The 17,573-nt window shown below is 32.5% G+C and overlaps 1 protein-coding gene across 2 annotated transcripts in view; it reads left to right on the top strand.

Annotated features, from left to right (window-relative positions):
• RFX3 (regulatory factor X3) overlaps positions 1–17,573 on the top strand; it is a 66,327-nt gene that overhangs the window by 29,315 nt on the left and 19,439 nt on the right. Inside the window, exons 4-10 of one of the 2 annotated variants that reach the window (XM_085311417.1) lie at positions 1,919–1,993; positions 6,400–6,581; positions 7,103–7,222; positions 14,331–14,452; positions 15,706–15,818; positions 16,608–16,723; positions 17,273–17,427. In XM_085311417.1, the coding sequence (XP_085167543.1) occupies positions 1,919–1,993; positions 6,400–6,581; positions 7,103–7,222; positions 14,331–14,452; positions 15,706–15,818; positions 16,608–16,723; positions 17,273–17,427 (883 nt within the window). The remainder of the gene's footprint in view (positions 1–1,918; positions 1,994–6,399; positions 6,582–7,102; positions 7,223–14,330; positions 14,453–15,705; positions 15,819–16,607; positions 16,724–17,272; positions 17,428–17,573) is intronic. The other variant, XM_085311418.1, reaches the window with a different exon arrangement.

Below are 17,573 nucleotides of genomic sequence, written 5' to 3' on the forward strand. Positions count from 1 at the left end.
CAGGTGCTCCAGCTCTCTCATCATCTTTGCAGCCCTACGCTGGACTCTCTCTAGTAGCTCCATGTCTCTCTTGTCCTGGGGAGCCCAGAACTGGAYRCAGKACTYSAGATGAGGCCTCCCCWGGGCTGAGTAGAGGGGCAGGATCACCTCTGTCGACCTGCTGGCAACAGTCTTCCTAAAGCACCCCAGGAGACCATTGGCTTTCTTGGCCACAAGGGCACGTTGCTGGCTCGTGGTCAACTTGTCATCTACCAGCACTCCCAGCAGTAAAAATATTTTTAATGGAGTGTTTCTTTGAACAAAGCTACAACAAATTACTGTAGCAAAATGAGAGGGTAGTGCAATAGCAGTAATGAGCAGCAGGAGGTGTCACTTTAGTCTTCTAGTACTGCTGTAAACAAAGTATTGTCAAGCAGTGACTTAGATTCAGAATTAGGATTGAAATGTGTATATGTTCTTTGTTGTTTGATTGTAGTGTCATGTTAAGATGGCTGCAGTATATAATGAAGTGATCTTACTATGATGAAATTTTAAGGTTCTAGTTTTTATTATAGTGCATGATTTTCTATTTTTTTCTGTATAATTGAATGCTGTACTGTATTTTTCTCTGAAGCAAGAAGAAAACAAGTTATTAAAAAAATTGTTTTGCCATGTCAGTGCAGGGTTTTTCATACAGTAATAATATGTTTTCAATAGCATATTTTTTATAGAAAGGCTTGTATAGCCTATATTAAACAACTTCAAGAAAGAAATGAGAAATAATTCCTTTTTTGTTGACAGTTACTACAGTAAAAATACTAGTCAGTTCCCCGTTAAAAAGGAAGAAGCCAATTTTGTATGTGCAGTAAATTCAAATAAACTGAAGTATTTTTCAGTTTCTACTGTATTTAGAATCAATTCAGCTCATACTGATAAAGTACACTACTAAAATCTTTGGATAATACTGAGATATTTAAACTAGGGTGTGGAAGGTTCATTAAAAACTGTCTACAGGGAGAATGATGAGTTGTTCTGAAAGTTCAGTTGGCTTTTTCTATTGCTTTTGTTTTTACCACTTAATGTAGTTAGTTAATTATGTGACTTTTTTACTGCACATACCCTTGTCTCTATCATTTTCGATGTTGTTTTTGCTAGTCTAGCTCCCCAGTTATGTTCTAGTTCTGCTCTTTAACGCTGTCATTGAGGAGTTGATCAAAAGATGCATTAAAATTCAGAGAGAATAGAGTGAGTCTGAGTATGTTCTCTTTATACATTTGCATTAGGAGTGATATTAATATATATTGTTGGTATTGTTCATATTCTACAGGACAAAACTATTGTGAACCAATCTGATTTTTTTTTCTTAAAGGCCGGATCCTGCTTTCTGTATAATCCCAAAATTTCCGTTTAGCTGGAGAGCTGGGAATACTCARAGAGTACTCACTCAGTGGTACCTTGTCTCGTTGAAGCTAATGTCAGAAAACCTACAAAATTATTTGGGGTAGAGATTTCATTCTGTGACTGCAGAGAGTAGAAATTTAATTTCTAATTCAATTCAAGCTGTACACAGGTCTTTCTGATGCAGCAGGAGGAAAAATATGTGGAGGCCTTAAAATTGCATTCGGGATTGTTTTATTAATTTTTATTTTGCTCAGTCACTTTTTTTTAATATTTCAGTACATCTACTTTTTTAATTTCTGGAGCAGGGAGAAAGGTATAATAAGGATTACACTGAGGATAGCAAAATGCCCTTCTGGCTTCATTGGGGCAGTTTGCCTTCACTGAGACTTTGAAATGAAACTTTTTGGTACCCCACATCCCCTAGTCAGGGATTAAGTAGATATTTCTTTTTATCTTTAAGCAATCTGTCAAAATTTCTCTTATCAGCCTTTTTTACTATCTTGTCTTGAGTCCTTTTTTAATGACAATCTATTATCAGATTGAAATGGCGATTGAGACACTGCAAAAGTCTGATGGTCTGTCCACTCACAGAAGCTCTCTTCTCAACAGCCATGTAAGTTGTCTCTTCTTCACGTACACTCTCTTTTGCTTGTTCTGCATGCTTAGTCTGCTTCTAATGTTTGTTTTATTTTATTACTACTTTTTACTCTTAATCTTCTTGTCTTAGGTGCTTGTAATCTTATGCTACATCTCCCATGGCTTTATTTTGTAAAGTTAAATATCCTTACTCTGCATAGTGTATCTGTTTCCTAGGTTCTGTGCCTGTGTTAAGAAAAGTTAACACATTGTCTGCTTTGCAGATTATAGTATAAATGTCAAAATAATGTTCAAATATTCCTTAATTATCTAGGTTTTGATCTTTTAAATAAAATTGTCTACAAGAAAGAGTCTGTGTACCCAGACTAATTTAGGGGCATGTGAAGGAGAAGAGTCAAATAACTAGAGCAAGTCATATCTTCAGGTTATTTTTTTGGTGTTTGTTTATTCTGAAATGACTTAAGAATAGTGAAGATCCATGTTGATGACCTGGAAAAAAATTAAAATATTCTTAACAGATAGCGTGAATTACATATGTATGTCTTTTCTATTACCTTTTGCTTTATTCTTATTTTGCAAATCCTATACATAAGAATTTTACATATAAGAGTGTAGAAGGTATTCATGTAAAAAGATGATTTCCAAATATAATGATAAGAACATGAAATACAATTTTGAGGTAAAGGAAAAAGGCAAAAAGTTAATTTTAGATTTGTTACATAAATAATAATTTTATGTGAGTTGCTGGTCTTTCTTGAAATAATTTTCTTCTATTAATATAACTAGCACTGTAATTTTTCCTGGTTTAGTTTGTGTTTGTATTGCCTCCTTTTTGCTTCTCAGCTTGGCTAACTATGTATATACTTTAAAATTCCTGTAGAAATTTAAGTTTGGTCTATTGTATTAATGTAAGAGTATGGTGACAGCGACTGTCACTCAGAAATCTAATAAAAATATATGTATTAGCAGGTTTTTAGTTTGGATGTTTCATTTTTTTCCTGTATGAGTATGATAATCTGGAGTTTAAAACTAGAATTGTTTTGTGGAAATTTTCCATCGTGATAGACAAAGACAGCAGGAGTCATTAACATATATTGGAAGTGAGTATTTTTTAGAAAATGCTGAAGTTGCAAGAGTTGCAATTAAACAAAGTGTACAGAAGGACTTCTAGAATCCACCTTTGATGTTTACAAGAGAATTATTTTAATGACAAAATAGCCTAATAATATCAAAAATATTTAAATGTCATGGTTAAAGAGACCGTAACTTTTTTGGCAAGGAGAAAGAAATCTAAATTGAGACTTGAACCCCTGAAGTGTTAATAAGTGTGTATTTCATCACATTATAAAGTCCAGAAATTTGGTGTTAAAACCAGGGCAAATTATAAAATAAGCTGTTCTATCCCAGAAAGCTGGAGTCCTTTCATTCTCTGTGTTATACACTCTTTAAAATATGTTCCTAATAGTGAGATATGCATCTTCCTATTATGCTAGCCTTATCATGATATTTCTTTCTTGACTACTTTGAATGGTTTTTCAAAATTACTCGGATAAGGATAAGTTAATAAAAAATAGATCAAACTTACTGGGTATTTTGCCTATTTTTAAAGCAATATTTTGGGGTTTTAGGATAATATTCCTGTGGATTTAATTACTATTAACTTTTACTTTACAAATGAATTATTAATTTGCGGGAAAATCTGTAGGCCAGTCAAATATTATTAGTTCAACATTTGGGATTTATACACTGTTATAACTCTATCAGTTTTTCTGGAATTTTGTTGCCTAAATTAAAGGCTAGGTGTTTTTTAAGAATTTTGTTATTTCTCTTCTGTTTGCTTTACTGATCTCTTTCTGCATGAAATTGACTTATTTAATCAGTTGATAATCTAATGTTTTAATCTAATATTTTATAAACATTGCGGCTTTATTGGAGTCACTTTAGAATGTCTGAGTGTGTAAACTTTTCATAATTACCATCTTTAAAACCTGAACAGTTCAGTTTTAGAATTGTATCTTGGGTAAAATATGTTTTTTAAAGATTGTTTAGAATAGATTTATAATGTTTGCAGATACTTTCCGTTTAAAATTCTGTATGAGCTGCCCCTTTCTTCCAGGCTGTAATCTAGCAAGTAATTATTTCAAGCCTTTACTACTAAATTAACTTCACTCTAGAGCCCAAATCCCTTTTTTCTGCTTATCTATGGTTTTACTTTCCAAGTGTTGGATTATGCAGGTTATGGTTAAAATAACATGTTAGAAATTCAGATCATTAATAAAAGTGCAGTTAAAGTGTCCTAATAGGTTATAAACCATCTGGAAGAAAACATCTTTAATACTACATATTGAAGTTAATTGTGAAATAGTGTTTTTGTTTGTCGATCAATTTTTCCCTTTGGGGAAAAAATAGGGATATTTCATGTTACTTATCTGTTTTGTTTAGTAGCAATAAAATGCAACAGTTGAAAGTTTTAAGTACCTTTGTTTCTAAGCATAGAGATTCTTGTGTCTGGTCATTAGTAAAATTACCTTAATACATTCAGGTAAAGGTTAATGGTTATGGTTATATTTTTTTCTTCAGCTTTATTTCAACATGAGAAATACTCAATTTGAAAGACATTTGTGAATGTTAAGACTTTTAAAGTAATGATATGAAAGATTAAACAAAGATGATGAACTGCACTTTTTCATTTTGTCTGTCTGAAATGTAAAATTACCTACAAACTGAGCTAAATTTTCCCATATTGGGACCTGTTATATCTTACTTCTGTATGCTTGTCTAGAGCTTATGTTCAGAAACGGAGAAAAGTTATGGGCATGTTTCCTGTTAAAAGAAAAAATGGCAATAGTGTTTGAAAGGTCTAAAGTAAATTTGTCTCATAAATGGCATATTGTGATTAAAACAAAACTGACAGTTCACTGTATGTTATAACCTATATTTTAATATGTAATGATTTTGCAATAATGAAACAGCTAGGGCTGAGACATATTTCATGAATAATGCACACTAAAATATTGGTATACATATTCTTTGAATGACAAATTACATGGAAAACTGATGGAACACAGTTCGTGTAGTATGCTACGAGCAAATAATCCTGCAGACCGACGTACTAAATAACTCATAAACCTTTTGTATCTTTTAGCGTGGCTTAATAGTTCATATTTTAGTCCCACTAGTTACTGTGTTATACTAAACTAAACTGAAAATTATTATATATTAATGTGAGTATCTAGCTCATCAGAATAAAATTCAGTTGCAAAGCTTGAAGATGTAATGTCCTTGGCTTGAGTTTTCACTGGATGCTCAAACTAAATCCAGAGTTTTGGTAAGAACCTTGAGCCTAGCAAGCTTATGTGTTCATGCTACATTATTTTGATGTAAATATTGAGGAAAATTGGCAAAAAAAAAACAATAGGAAATAAAATTTGTGGATCATTCAAACTGAAATTAAAGGAGAAATCCAAGGAACCAAAACCCTGGTGAGTACCAGAAAAAGCTCAGGGAAAGATCAACGTGCCAAAAATCCTGAAACAGTGGAATTTAAATATGACCTTAACCTGTTTCTGATTTATTTTGTCATTCTCCTATCGTGTTAAAGTTGGCATGACTGAGGCGTCCTTTCTACTTTTTTATAAGTTAGTGGCAGTTGTGTGTGTTTTATGCATGTGCACTATCCGTAAGGTCCAGTGATGTTATATAAAAAGTGTTTTCTTGCATGTTTCCCAAATTACCTGTCGTAATTACATGCAAAGATTAATACTTGTCTAAGAATCTTGTTCTGTCCCTCCTGAAAATCAAATAGGCTATAGTTGAAAGGAATTGCACTCATAATACTTCATAGGTGTACTAGCTATTTTCTATGTTCTGTTTGGTCTATATACAACAGTTTCTTCCTTTTTGTATCTATGGGTATTCATAATCCTATTCATAATCCTATCTATGATTATTCAGATCCTATTCAGCTAAATGTTACAGTGTTTTCTAACATATGACAAAGAGTGTAATATTCTAGGTTTACATGTATTAAGTAACTATTATTCATTGAAGGAATTTGTTTTTTTCGGTTTATATGTATTATATTTATGATTATTTCTTTACAGTTTTTGTCTCCAAAGTATGCATAGTTTTATCAAGTGTTGGTTTGTGGTACTGAATCAAAAATAGTGTAGGAAGTAGTGAATTAACTTGAGGTCACACGGCAATGAGTTCTACTATTTCTTGCTAATTTTGAGGATCTCCAAAAGAAAGGCTAGCTACAGGACAGTCTTTTGAATCTCTGTTTGTTTGAAGAACAAAGTCATTGTTTAACAGACCTGAAAAGTGGTCTCAAAAATTTTTTAAGTTTATATTGTATGATTAAGATTTTGTTAGTAAAGTAATACTGAATTTACTTTTTTTGCTGTTTTGTATTTGATGTAGCTCCAATGGCTTTTAGACAACTATGAAACTGCAGAAGGAGTGAGTCTCCCAAGAAGTACGCTTTACAACCATTACTTACGACACTGTCAGGAGCACAAGTTGGATCCAGTCAATGCTGCCTCCTTTGGAAAACTCATACGGTCAATCTTCATGGGATTACGGACCAGAAGACTTGGAACTAGGTTGAGTTAATGAAATCCCAAATTATAATAGAAATTAATAATACTGTAAACAAGAGACTTATTTGCTGTTCTGTAAACAAACAAAATTAATGTTTAAACATTATAATTCTGTCAGTTCTGTATCTTAATATAAAACATGTATTTCCATAAGTTATAATATTTTTATTTTTCCTGATCTTTTGTGTTTGTGTGTTTTAATTTTGATATATGTACTGCAGGCATAAATAAAATACAGTATTCTGTTCAGAAATTTTAAGAATTCTTTCCCTGTGACTAGATAAAGTATATGTATTTCACTTTTTTTATTCAAGTGGATTCCAAGTGTAAAGTGTTGGAAAATACTTGTTTAAGGAAGTGAACTAATTTCCCAAAACTGGTAGAATTACAACAGGTGTGAAACGAGGGCCAGACCTAATTTTCAAGTGTTGCTTTACAGGCAAGGTAAACTGTAAAGTAAATGTGATATATCTGCATAAAACTAATTTTTTTGTTTGTTGTTTTCTTCTTGTTTTTTCATAAAGGGGGAATTCCAAATATCATTATTATGGGATTCGCGTCAAGCCAGACTCTCCTCTTAATCGACTACAAGAGGACATGCAATACATGGCTATGAGACAACAGCCCATGCAGCAGAAACAGAGGTACAGCGTGAAATAAACATGAGTACTTATTAGTATTTTTGATTCTTGAAACTTTACTTTTCCTTATTTTGAAAAGTTGGACTTCTAAGGCAAATTCTATTCAACTTCCCTGTTGTGAAGTCTGCAGATCTTAAATTGGTATCACTAAGTCAGATACCAGTCAACATGAGAGAATATGGTCCTAGAAATTGTCCTAAATTTTCAAAGTCTTGAGTTCTTTTCTCACAAGCTGAAGACAAGTAGTTAGAGCTTGAATTTCAAATTTTGTTGTTTGATTTCCTTTATCATTTCATTTATGAGCTATTTATATGAAGCTCATGATTAAGTTCAGCTTGGTGTTGATTTCCTTCTCTTGACAGTAACTAAAGTGACCAGAATAATTTCTCTCTAAGATGATTTAAGAATTTTCCTTCAGCATCTGTTGTTGCTGAGGTTCCATAAACATTCAGAAGTATTTGAAAGCAGTTGCTCTTTTGGGGAATTCTCAAGAAAAATTTGTTTTAATCAGAAGTGAATGAGCACAAAGGGCTAAGCTTATGGAGAAAGACTGTGCAAATATGCTTATATATTAAAAAAAAATGAAATAAGCAGATTTCTTTGGAATCAATTCTTATGAGAGTGAAGGCACTAGCAACCTGTATCACTCTAATGGGAAATATCTAATGTGTTTGATTTTCATGAAACATAAGTGGAACAATAGCATCTCAAAAAAGACATCTTTAGAGCTGTTACAGAAAAAATCCAATGAAATGAGCTGTTTGATGCAGACTGCTAAGTGTATTTTGTGGCCTCAGACACAACTGTGACATGCAAACCACCTTTCACATCAAATGCAGAAATCACTTTACTCTGAAATGATTTTACTATTAACTTTCAGAACTAGGTACTGTGCTAAACGTATATTCATGATAACATACATTGTCTTAACCATCTTGTGCTAGGCATAGTAGGGAAGTATTAGTATGACTCAGTGCATGATCTTATGGTAAGGAAAGTAATAAGTATTTCCAAAATCTCTAAACAAGCTAATTTTACCCACTCAAACTTGCTGTCTTACAAATTTCATTCACTCACACAAAAAATCACATACATGAACATGATACATGCTGCAGTGATCTGGCCAGAATTGTTGGTATGCAACATGGAGAATAAAGGATGTCATATTTCTTGTGTTGTTTTTGATTTGTGGTGGCAAATTGATTTTGGAGTTGTCTTTTAAAACCTTTAGGAGTGGATACTACTTTGGATCTATTACCTTATTATTTTTTTATTTTATTTAACCTTGCTATAGGTCTTAGGCAAAAATGCCTGAATTTCATAGTTCTGTTATTTTTCTTATCTGCATATATTTTATGGCTCTAGACTTGTTCTTTGTCTTCTCAACATTATCTTAAGTCAGTTTGTTCTCCATCTTTACTTGAATGAAACTACATATGTGGTATTCTATAGCATATTAGTGCATAACTTTCCTTTAACCTGTATTTTGCACATGCATGTGTGCGTGCACACACACACACCAAAACATGTCCATTCATGCTTAATTCATACCAATCATAGTATTTGTTTCAAAAATCTAAAAAGATTTAATGAAGGGAGGGAAATACAATATACTGGGAGACTGTTCCAAAGAAGTAGCAGTTACATGAAAAATACTATGTTGTAGTAGGGAAGTTGGTTTTGCTATGTTTTTAATAGATTCTAGAGGTGAGACAGAGTAGAATAGGAATGGAGAGAAGTGAAGGCCTCTATCACCTATCTCCAGTATTTTCTGCAGAAAACACAATTGTTAATCATTTTGATATTAAATCTTTAAAATCAGCTGACTCAATGTATCTTCCTAGATGAAGCTTTATCTCTTTGCTCTTAAAGTGGCAATACTTACCTTTTTGTGTTTTGAATTGTTCTCTGTTTATGCTCTTGAAGGCTTGTGATGTGCACTCAGATATCTTAGAAATGAAAGTGGTATTTACAGAGTCCTGCTGGTATATTATTTGTATAAAGTAGTTCTGAAGATATTTGATCATCCCTTAAGTTAGTTTAGGAGTGCACACATCTCTATATTTCTGCTGTCCTAAATCCTGGCATCCTAAATAAATAAAATGAAGAGATCAAAAACTTTGACATTTACACTGTGAAAAGGTATTTATTCCCTCTGTTTTGCACAGCAATGAATATGCTGGCGATACTGAACTGAATATAGAAGATTTCAGAAAGATGTTTATTCAGAAAGTCAGAAATTTTCACTGAAGTGGAAACTCATGAACTATTCTTACTTATATAAAATGTTTTGTCTGAACCTGAAAATGTCAAATTTTATGATAAAAACAGGCTTTTTTAAAGCAAAGTTTGATGATTACAGAACATTTTTATCTCATTAAAGTGTACTTATTAARATAGTTATTTTAATTAAGGACTAACAAGTACGTAAAATACCAATATTTCACAATCCAGCATGTTTTCTTCATTATTGTCATTCTATAGCATACAGCAATGATGAGATTAATTCTATTCTACCCTCTTTATAGCCTTACTTGGTGATACAACACCAAACTTCATTCCATATTCATGAAAAAGTCCATATATTTTGCTTGATTTTTTTAATTGAAACTGAAATATACTTGTATTTAGTAGCCCACAGAAGTTAGCATATTTTGGGGAAAAAGAAGTGCTACATATAAAAATCACTTGATTTCAGAGCAGTTTAAAAAGTCCATGTATACCTTCAGACTAAGATTTCTTCCACAGTTACAGAATATGCTTAATATCTAATTTTAAAATTTATTGTATATCTATATATTTTTATGAAAATTTATTTAGTGTACTGAAGAATTCTAGCGTGTTGCATTGTCAGATAATTAAAGTGCTGAATGTTATAAATTTCATGGCTAGAAGTGATATTGCTTCTCTTTTCAGTTTTATTCATTTTTGTAGTGGTTCTTTTGTCCTTTAAATCAGTGGAAAATTGCAGTCAATGTACTTCTGCTATTTAGATGTACCAATTCTACTGCCGCCATCAAAAACATCTAATTGGATAGACACTTCTAGTCTTTGACTTCCTAGCAAAGACTGCAGACTGAATTCATGCTACAGGTAGTTTTTCTTCATTCGTTCTCTTAATTTAAGGGTCATACACCTTTTCTATTTATGTTATTTGAATTTGTCAAAATGCTTCTACAGATATGTTCATGTTCAGAGTTTGGTCTGGGCTTGAATTCAGGGTCCAAGATTTATCAGATATAAATTTCAGATGAAACAGCCATCAGTGGAAGGTGTTGCTGTTAGTTGCTTAGTTTCAGTTGTGATCAGTGTGAGCTGTGGGAGTACTCTTTCGCTATTCCAGTATGAAGAAAAAACAGAGTAACTATAGATCACAGATGCTAACAGTCCTATCTTCCAGCTGAGACAGTGGTTTGGAGACAGCAACCACAGATCAAGAGACTTAAAGCACCTTTGAACTGAAGAAATGCACAGTTAACAACTGCTCATGGCTAGAAGATAATAGCTAACACCCTGCCTTTCAACTGGACCTGCTGTATGACTCATTCAGGTGAAAACCTGGCTTGCCTCTGACATCCTGCTCCTAGATGTTTTCCAGGGTAGGAGAAAGCAGGATATTTAAATGGTTGTATTATCCATCAATTCTGGATCAAACACAGGTCTGACTTACAGTGAATGGAGCTCACACAAAGATTATTAGGAAGAAATAAAGTAGTATCAAAACCTAATATTATGCCRGATATATTTGCACAGTTTCAAGTCTGGCACTAACTCTTGCCATTTTAAAGTACAATCTCATTGTGAAATCTCTTTCCCGTTACTTGTCCTTCCCAGACAGTTTCAGGGGAATGTAGCAGAGATGCAATCCCTAAACATTCATTTTTACCCTGCTTTGGTTTAGCTTTCCATGAGCAGAACCTCGTAGCTTAAAAGTTGAGTTATCTTTATGGCTTACACTAGAGAAATTAGCATAAACACACCTGTCTTTCTCTTACGACATTCTTCACAATGTATGTTTTCAGTTTTATTTGCAGAAGTAAACTTCCAGCTTTCCAGGTAATTTCATATACATCTTCCAATTCTTGCACATACCAATTATACTTTTGCTTTCATTTATGAGAGATGAATGTTCAGTTAACATGTATTTTAATAGGTACAACAAATATACTGTTATCCACTGTACAGTGTAGCATTCACCAAAGGTATATATTATTGTTTTAATCAGAAATCACTAATCATTACTTTCTAAGCATTTTGTTTGCCTCCATGTCTATTTTATGTAGAAAATTATCTGTATTTTTTACTGTTCTCTGCTCATATTGTCATGCTTCCTGGATACACTTTATCCCAAACTGTTTCTAGGACAAAGTATCAATTCTTAGGATTTATAGATCTTTTAAAATAAGTTTATATTTAGAAAACAGAGAAATTACACATTTTTATAGTGTTGTTCTCTTTTTTTATGAAGATAGAGTGCAACAAACATTTTTTGGAGAAAAAAATGAAATACTAGCATGCTGCATGGCAGCACTGTAAGCGCATACCAAAACTTGGAGAAAATTTAACTGAAAATACCTGCCATCTGTTTTTTGTCTGCTTTCTGACTTAGTCCATTTTGATTTCTCAAAGTTTTTATAGTTCTCAGCTTGTCCCTTCTTACCACTTTTATATGTGCTTTTAATAGCAAAGAGACATTTTATCATTCATCCATTTTCTGCTTTATCTTATTAATGAATATGGATTATTTGCTTTTCATGAATTTTAATTGGAAGTTCTTAATATGTTCTGCAGTGAGAGAGAAACTTTCTGTTTGTTAATTATGTTATGTCTCAATTAGACTATAGGAGTCAATGGAGTTGTATTCTAAACTAACTGGATGGTCAGGGAAGCATATCATTCTGCATCATTTCTGAATTACCTCATTCCATATTCAGATATCAATGGTTTTGTTTTGTTGGATTTTCAAAGCTTTTCACAAATTCAGAAAATATCTATTGTAAATCAAAAAATTACTGTGTTTATATTAAGAAATATAAAATTCAAATGATATCCTTGAGTGAAGTATCTTTTGAAAGTTGTAATATTCTGTAAGGTGAGTTATTATTTTCAGTGCCTAATTTCTCAATAATTAAAAACATTTTTTTTAGATAAAAAGAGTGAAAAATGGAGTAGAGTATATGTTAGTAGAGTAAAATAGTGAAAATAGTGAAAAAGGCTGGATTGTTCTAGAAAACATAAATCTTACCAGTTAGGAAATTGTTAGTAATGTTTTTTTCCATGCATCAAAAATAATTGGAATTTATCAAACAAATTTTAGGATAGCCTTTTGTCATCGAAACTGCCAAAGCTCCACTTTGTATAATCCCTAAAAGACAGTAGATCTAAAATTGTTCACATCTGTCTGCTTATGTTTCATTTGAAACTCCTGAAAAATAATTTATCATTCCTTGGTTGCATTTTGCTGCTGATTTTCTAATGCTTTTGAAACTGGTTAACTCCTGTGACAAGTCATCTATCACGGTGCTGGAATTAAGAATTTTTCCCAGCATATTTTAAATAAAGCACATTGAATTGCAAGAAGGGAAGTAGTGGGATAATCCTGGTTCCTAGCACCAAAGGATTAAGTTGGCCTTTATGCTTTTAATTAAAGGTTTTTTTTCCATATTCCAGAAACTATTAGAATGCAATTTTTATGCCTTTGGATTGTATTTCAAGAGGTGAAAAGTTTGTGAAATGATATATTATGTAGAAAGTAATTAACTATGTAAAAGCATTGATTTAGATTTATAAATACTCATAGAAATTGCTCTTCTGCCTGATATTTGTAATTATAATGTATAATGGGATAGAAGTTAAAAATTCTTCCCAAATTAAATGCTTGGATTACAAACAGGTTTATGGAGTAACAAGAAGCCCATCCAGAAGAGTTCAGTGCTACCAGTTTACCAGAGTTGAAAGTTTAGTCTTATTAAACTCAATTAAACTTTCACTATTGACTTCATCAGGCGTAAAATTTTACACTGGGTTGTTACAAAAAGCAACTTCATGTAAATGTGCTAGAGATTTTGGTGGATGTTTTCTTTGTTCACAAGCATTAACATTCCTAAAGTTGCAAAACTTTCTGCTAATCAGTCCAAGACTTCTTCTCTTGAAAAGTGTATTTTTTGTATATATTGTGTTGTTGTATATTTAAATGCATGTCAGGAATGCCCATTGTTGTTTTATGCTTATTGGGAACAGAAAGAGAAAGTGTTCACAACTGACTCAACTGCTTCTCACCAGACTGGAGTTTCTTGTCCCATTTCTGAAATTAGCATAGAGTTTCACGTTCTGCGTAACAATTCCAACGAGTGTGATAGTTAACACACACTGTATTCTGCTTTGGAATTCCTCTTATTTTCTTTTCTTACTTTAAAAGGGCAAAGCTTCTGAGATGTTGCCATTAAGACCTGAGATAGAAATAATTCTCAGTTGCATTGGAAGTGACAGGCAGGAACTTCAGTCTGTCAGACTGATCTCTTAGAACACTTTCCCATTAAAACCAGCATTTCTATTCATATCACAGGAATTTTTAATCCCTTATAAAAGATTATGAGACTTGACCAATGAAGATACTAGATCTCTCGAGTAGCTTTCTCAAGCCTTCTGAGATTTTGAGCGAAGTTTCTTAAATTTCAGAATTCTTTCAATTTCCTTGTCTTCAAATAGCAGCGGCGGTGTTCTTAAGGTTATGAACACTTAGTTTTCAATTACATAATTCCTGAGAAGACAGATGGTTTGGAAATGGAAAGATGTACTTCCTTTTGGTGTAAATCAGCTATTTGTAGGGATATGCTGTTCCTAAGCTAAATTATACAAGAAGCTGGTAGTGRTGCTGTATTATCACCTTATGAGTTCTGTAATGCATTATTAATGTTCTAGCTTTCCTTAGTCATTCTGTTTATTCTCTTTTGTGCCAAATAAATAAACAATTTATAAATTCTTCCGTTATTTTTCCCCTATATGACGTGGGAAAACTTTACTTTGGAATTGAGAAATCTGACGTAACGTGAATTGTAATATTTATGTAGAAGTGAACAGAAAGGATAATTTGTATTTGATATTTTTCTAGGTATAAGCCTATGCAGAAAGTAGATGGAGTTGCAGATGGCTTCACAGGAAGTGGTCAACAGACAGGCACATCTGTTGAACAAACTGTAATTGCCCAAAGTCAACATCATCAACAGTTTTTAGGTATGATAGTCTGTTTTATACACCTGTTAAAATAAACAAAAATCCATTATCACCATGAATATCAAGTCACACAAGTACAATAATTATTTCTAAAGTCATTGAGCCTTTTAAAAAATTTTTACTAATWATAGAACAAAAAGATAATTAAACTTCAATTTCCATGCTGTGAGCCTTATGCAGTATTTAATGTTACCATGTAAGAACAAAAATGGAAATACTGTATTTACATGGTATATGTAGTACTATATAAATTGTAATGAAAGTGCCATGCAAAGTTCTGCTAATTTCTAATGGGTTCCCTCCATGTGCATTACAGCATTTTTATATTTTTAAAATAAAAATAAACAAAATGCCGAGGTTTTTTTGCATTGCAGTTGCAGACTGTAGTTTGTTTTGAATGTTTTAGAAATGGAAAGAGCCAAATAATTAAAACTAGAGCTCCAAGGTTCATGTTTGGAAATGCCCATGTTTTGCATTCATAGATCTAGTTAAGCATATAAATTTCTCAGTAGCGGAAACAAATAGTAGTAATTAGCAATTTGTTTATGTAAAAAGGCTGATTGGCTGTGTTATTGTAGTAATAAGCCTATTGCAATGGGCTTATTTTTGAGTTTGTATTTTGAGATTTTCAAGATCCTTTGGCCTAACTCAGTTATTATTGAAATCACTGGGAACAGACGATACAGTTAAAATGTCTTAAATCTTCCTTTCCATTTGCTCACCTCCCTTCCAGCTAATGATGCATTTTTCGTCCAAATCAGCCTGTCTCTTGAAAATGTTTGTGACAATTCAAAAAGCACACATTGGCTTCAGTGAAAGTCTAGTAAAATTCAAGTAAAAATACATTGTTGAGTCTGGTAAGCTCTAGCATATGTGACTACATAGAAATTCTTTAGTTGAGCAAAACAAAAACTATTAAATTTTGTTAATATTTTATATATCGACATAAATATTTTGCTTCATCCTGTACTATTCTGAAAATGTTTATGTTAGCTTTTTCTATATAGATGCAGTATGTGTATGACATCTTTTTAATGTTACCTGTCAAGAATAATTTAACATTTGCTTTTACTTGAAAAGTGCTGGCTGGTTTGTTTATAATTTTAAAATATAACATGTATAAGACTTTTCCCTTTGAACATTATGACCTTCTGGAATTCATTTCTTTGTATTGCCCTTAAATGTTTTCTGAATTAAACTGCACATGGCACCATTCAAAATTGCTTTTTTCCATTATGTTGTCATGGAAACAGATGCATCTCGAGTACTTCCAGAGTTTGGAGAAGTTGAAATATCTTCTTTGCCAGATGGTACTACCTTTGAGGACATCAAATCCCTGCAGAGTCTTTATCGAGAGCACTGTGAGGTATTTCCTACAAGCCATTTATTTTTGAAAATTCATTATATCTAGTGAAGGTCAGTACAACAGAGTAATACAAAACATACTGCAGGCATGTTAGTTGTGTGTATCCTTCCCCAAAGATACTTCGCTTATTTCATTTGAATGACATTAGCAAGAAGATTTTTGCTAAAAAATGACTCCCTTTACAGGACAAGAAAATAGTATGTAACACATCTGAGAGTGAAATGTGGTTATATATACATTTTCAGAACATTAGAGAAAACAGATTACAGATCATATGTGCAGATTTTGGGTTGTTAGTAGGAAATGGAGATCAGATTAAATTATCATTTCTTTGTTTACATTAAAGACAGAACTTTCTTTGTTCTTCTGTTAAATAGATTAAGATGTTTAAGTCACATTTCATATTAAATAACATATCTTTTAAAGTATTTTTAAAGGTATTTCTTTCAAATTTGTATTGTATCAAAATAAATAGCAGGTTTTCTTTATGTTTGCAGTAATGGTTAAATGTTTTGTTTAGGTGAAATCATTTGATAATTCTATGTCTTGTTCATTTCTGAGGTCTTCTATGCATTTGCACTTGGCCTTCTTTGAGTCTGTGTGCACACTATAGTTCTAGATAATTCGTTGAAAGCAAGGCTATTAAAATGATTCTTATTCACTTCAGAAATGTAGCTTGTCTTTGTTCCACTAAGCGATGAAGAAAAAAAAACTCTATAGCTGTAGTTCAATTTGGACTTGAGGGTGAATGGATAGAAATCTATCTGTGCTTGATTTTTATTTTTTCAGGCAATATTGGATGTGGTAGTAAATCTTCAATTCAGCCTGATAGAAAAATTGTGGCAAACTTTCTGGCGCTATTCTCCCTCTACTCCAGCTGATGGTACTACAATTACTGAACCAAGGTCAGTAAATATTTCTCTTCATTTTTTGCTTATCATAGAATGGTAAGGTTGGAAGGACCTCTGGAGATCAGCTATAGTCTAGCCCTCAGCGTAGCCCATACAGGAATTGAACCCGCAACCTTGGCATTAGAAGCACCATGCTCCAACCAACTGAGCTAAACCTGCCCCCACAATAATAGTATAAGAGATGTCAAATAAAAGGGCCAATATAGGCTGGGTGTCTAACTACAGTCTTGATATATTTTTTTTTTCTTCTCCCTTTGTTTGGACTGAAGTCAAGATACCTTTTCACAGTATTCTTCTCAGTTCTTTTAAGCCAAAAGGATTGTTTTTATCATATCTTTACATAATTTATATGCTGTAGAAGAACTATGGAGGTTTTTTTCATAATACAGTTTCATGTGACCAAGGTGTAAAGAAATTCTGTTGAATGTAATTAAGAAACTTAGAACTTTTTTATTAAATAATAATCTTCAATCCCCATTTTTCTTTTTTATCTGAATATAAATATATTTTCATTTATTTATTTGCTTCATTTATTCACACCAGCAATCTGAGTGAAATAGAAAGTCGACTTCCGAAAGCAAAGCTGATTACTCTGTGCAAAAATGAGTCTATTCTGAAGTGGATGTGTAACTGTGACCACGTCATGTACCAGGCTTTGGTGGAGATTCTCATTCCTGACGTCCTTAGACCTATTCCTAGTAAGTTGAACACAGAAAATACTTTGTAAGTTTATGTGAATTTGTATGTGGTGTTGGTGGTTGTCTTGAGCCTTACAGGAAAGTTTTAGGAATGATTTTGGAGGATATGGAAATGTTATGCATCATGTCTCCTTATTTCTTTCTAT

The sequence above is a fragment of the Rhea americana genome, unplaced genomic scaffold (assembly GCF_003343005.1).
Source record: "Rhea americana isolate MKP2758 unplaced genomic scaffold, rheAme1 scaffold_340, whole genome shotgun sequence".
Taxonomy (NCBI): domain Eukaryota; kingdom Metazoa; phylum Chordata; class Aves; order Rheiformes; family Rheidae; genus Rhea; species Rhea americana.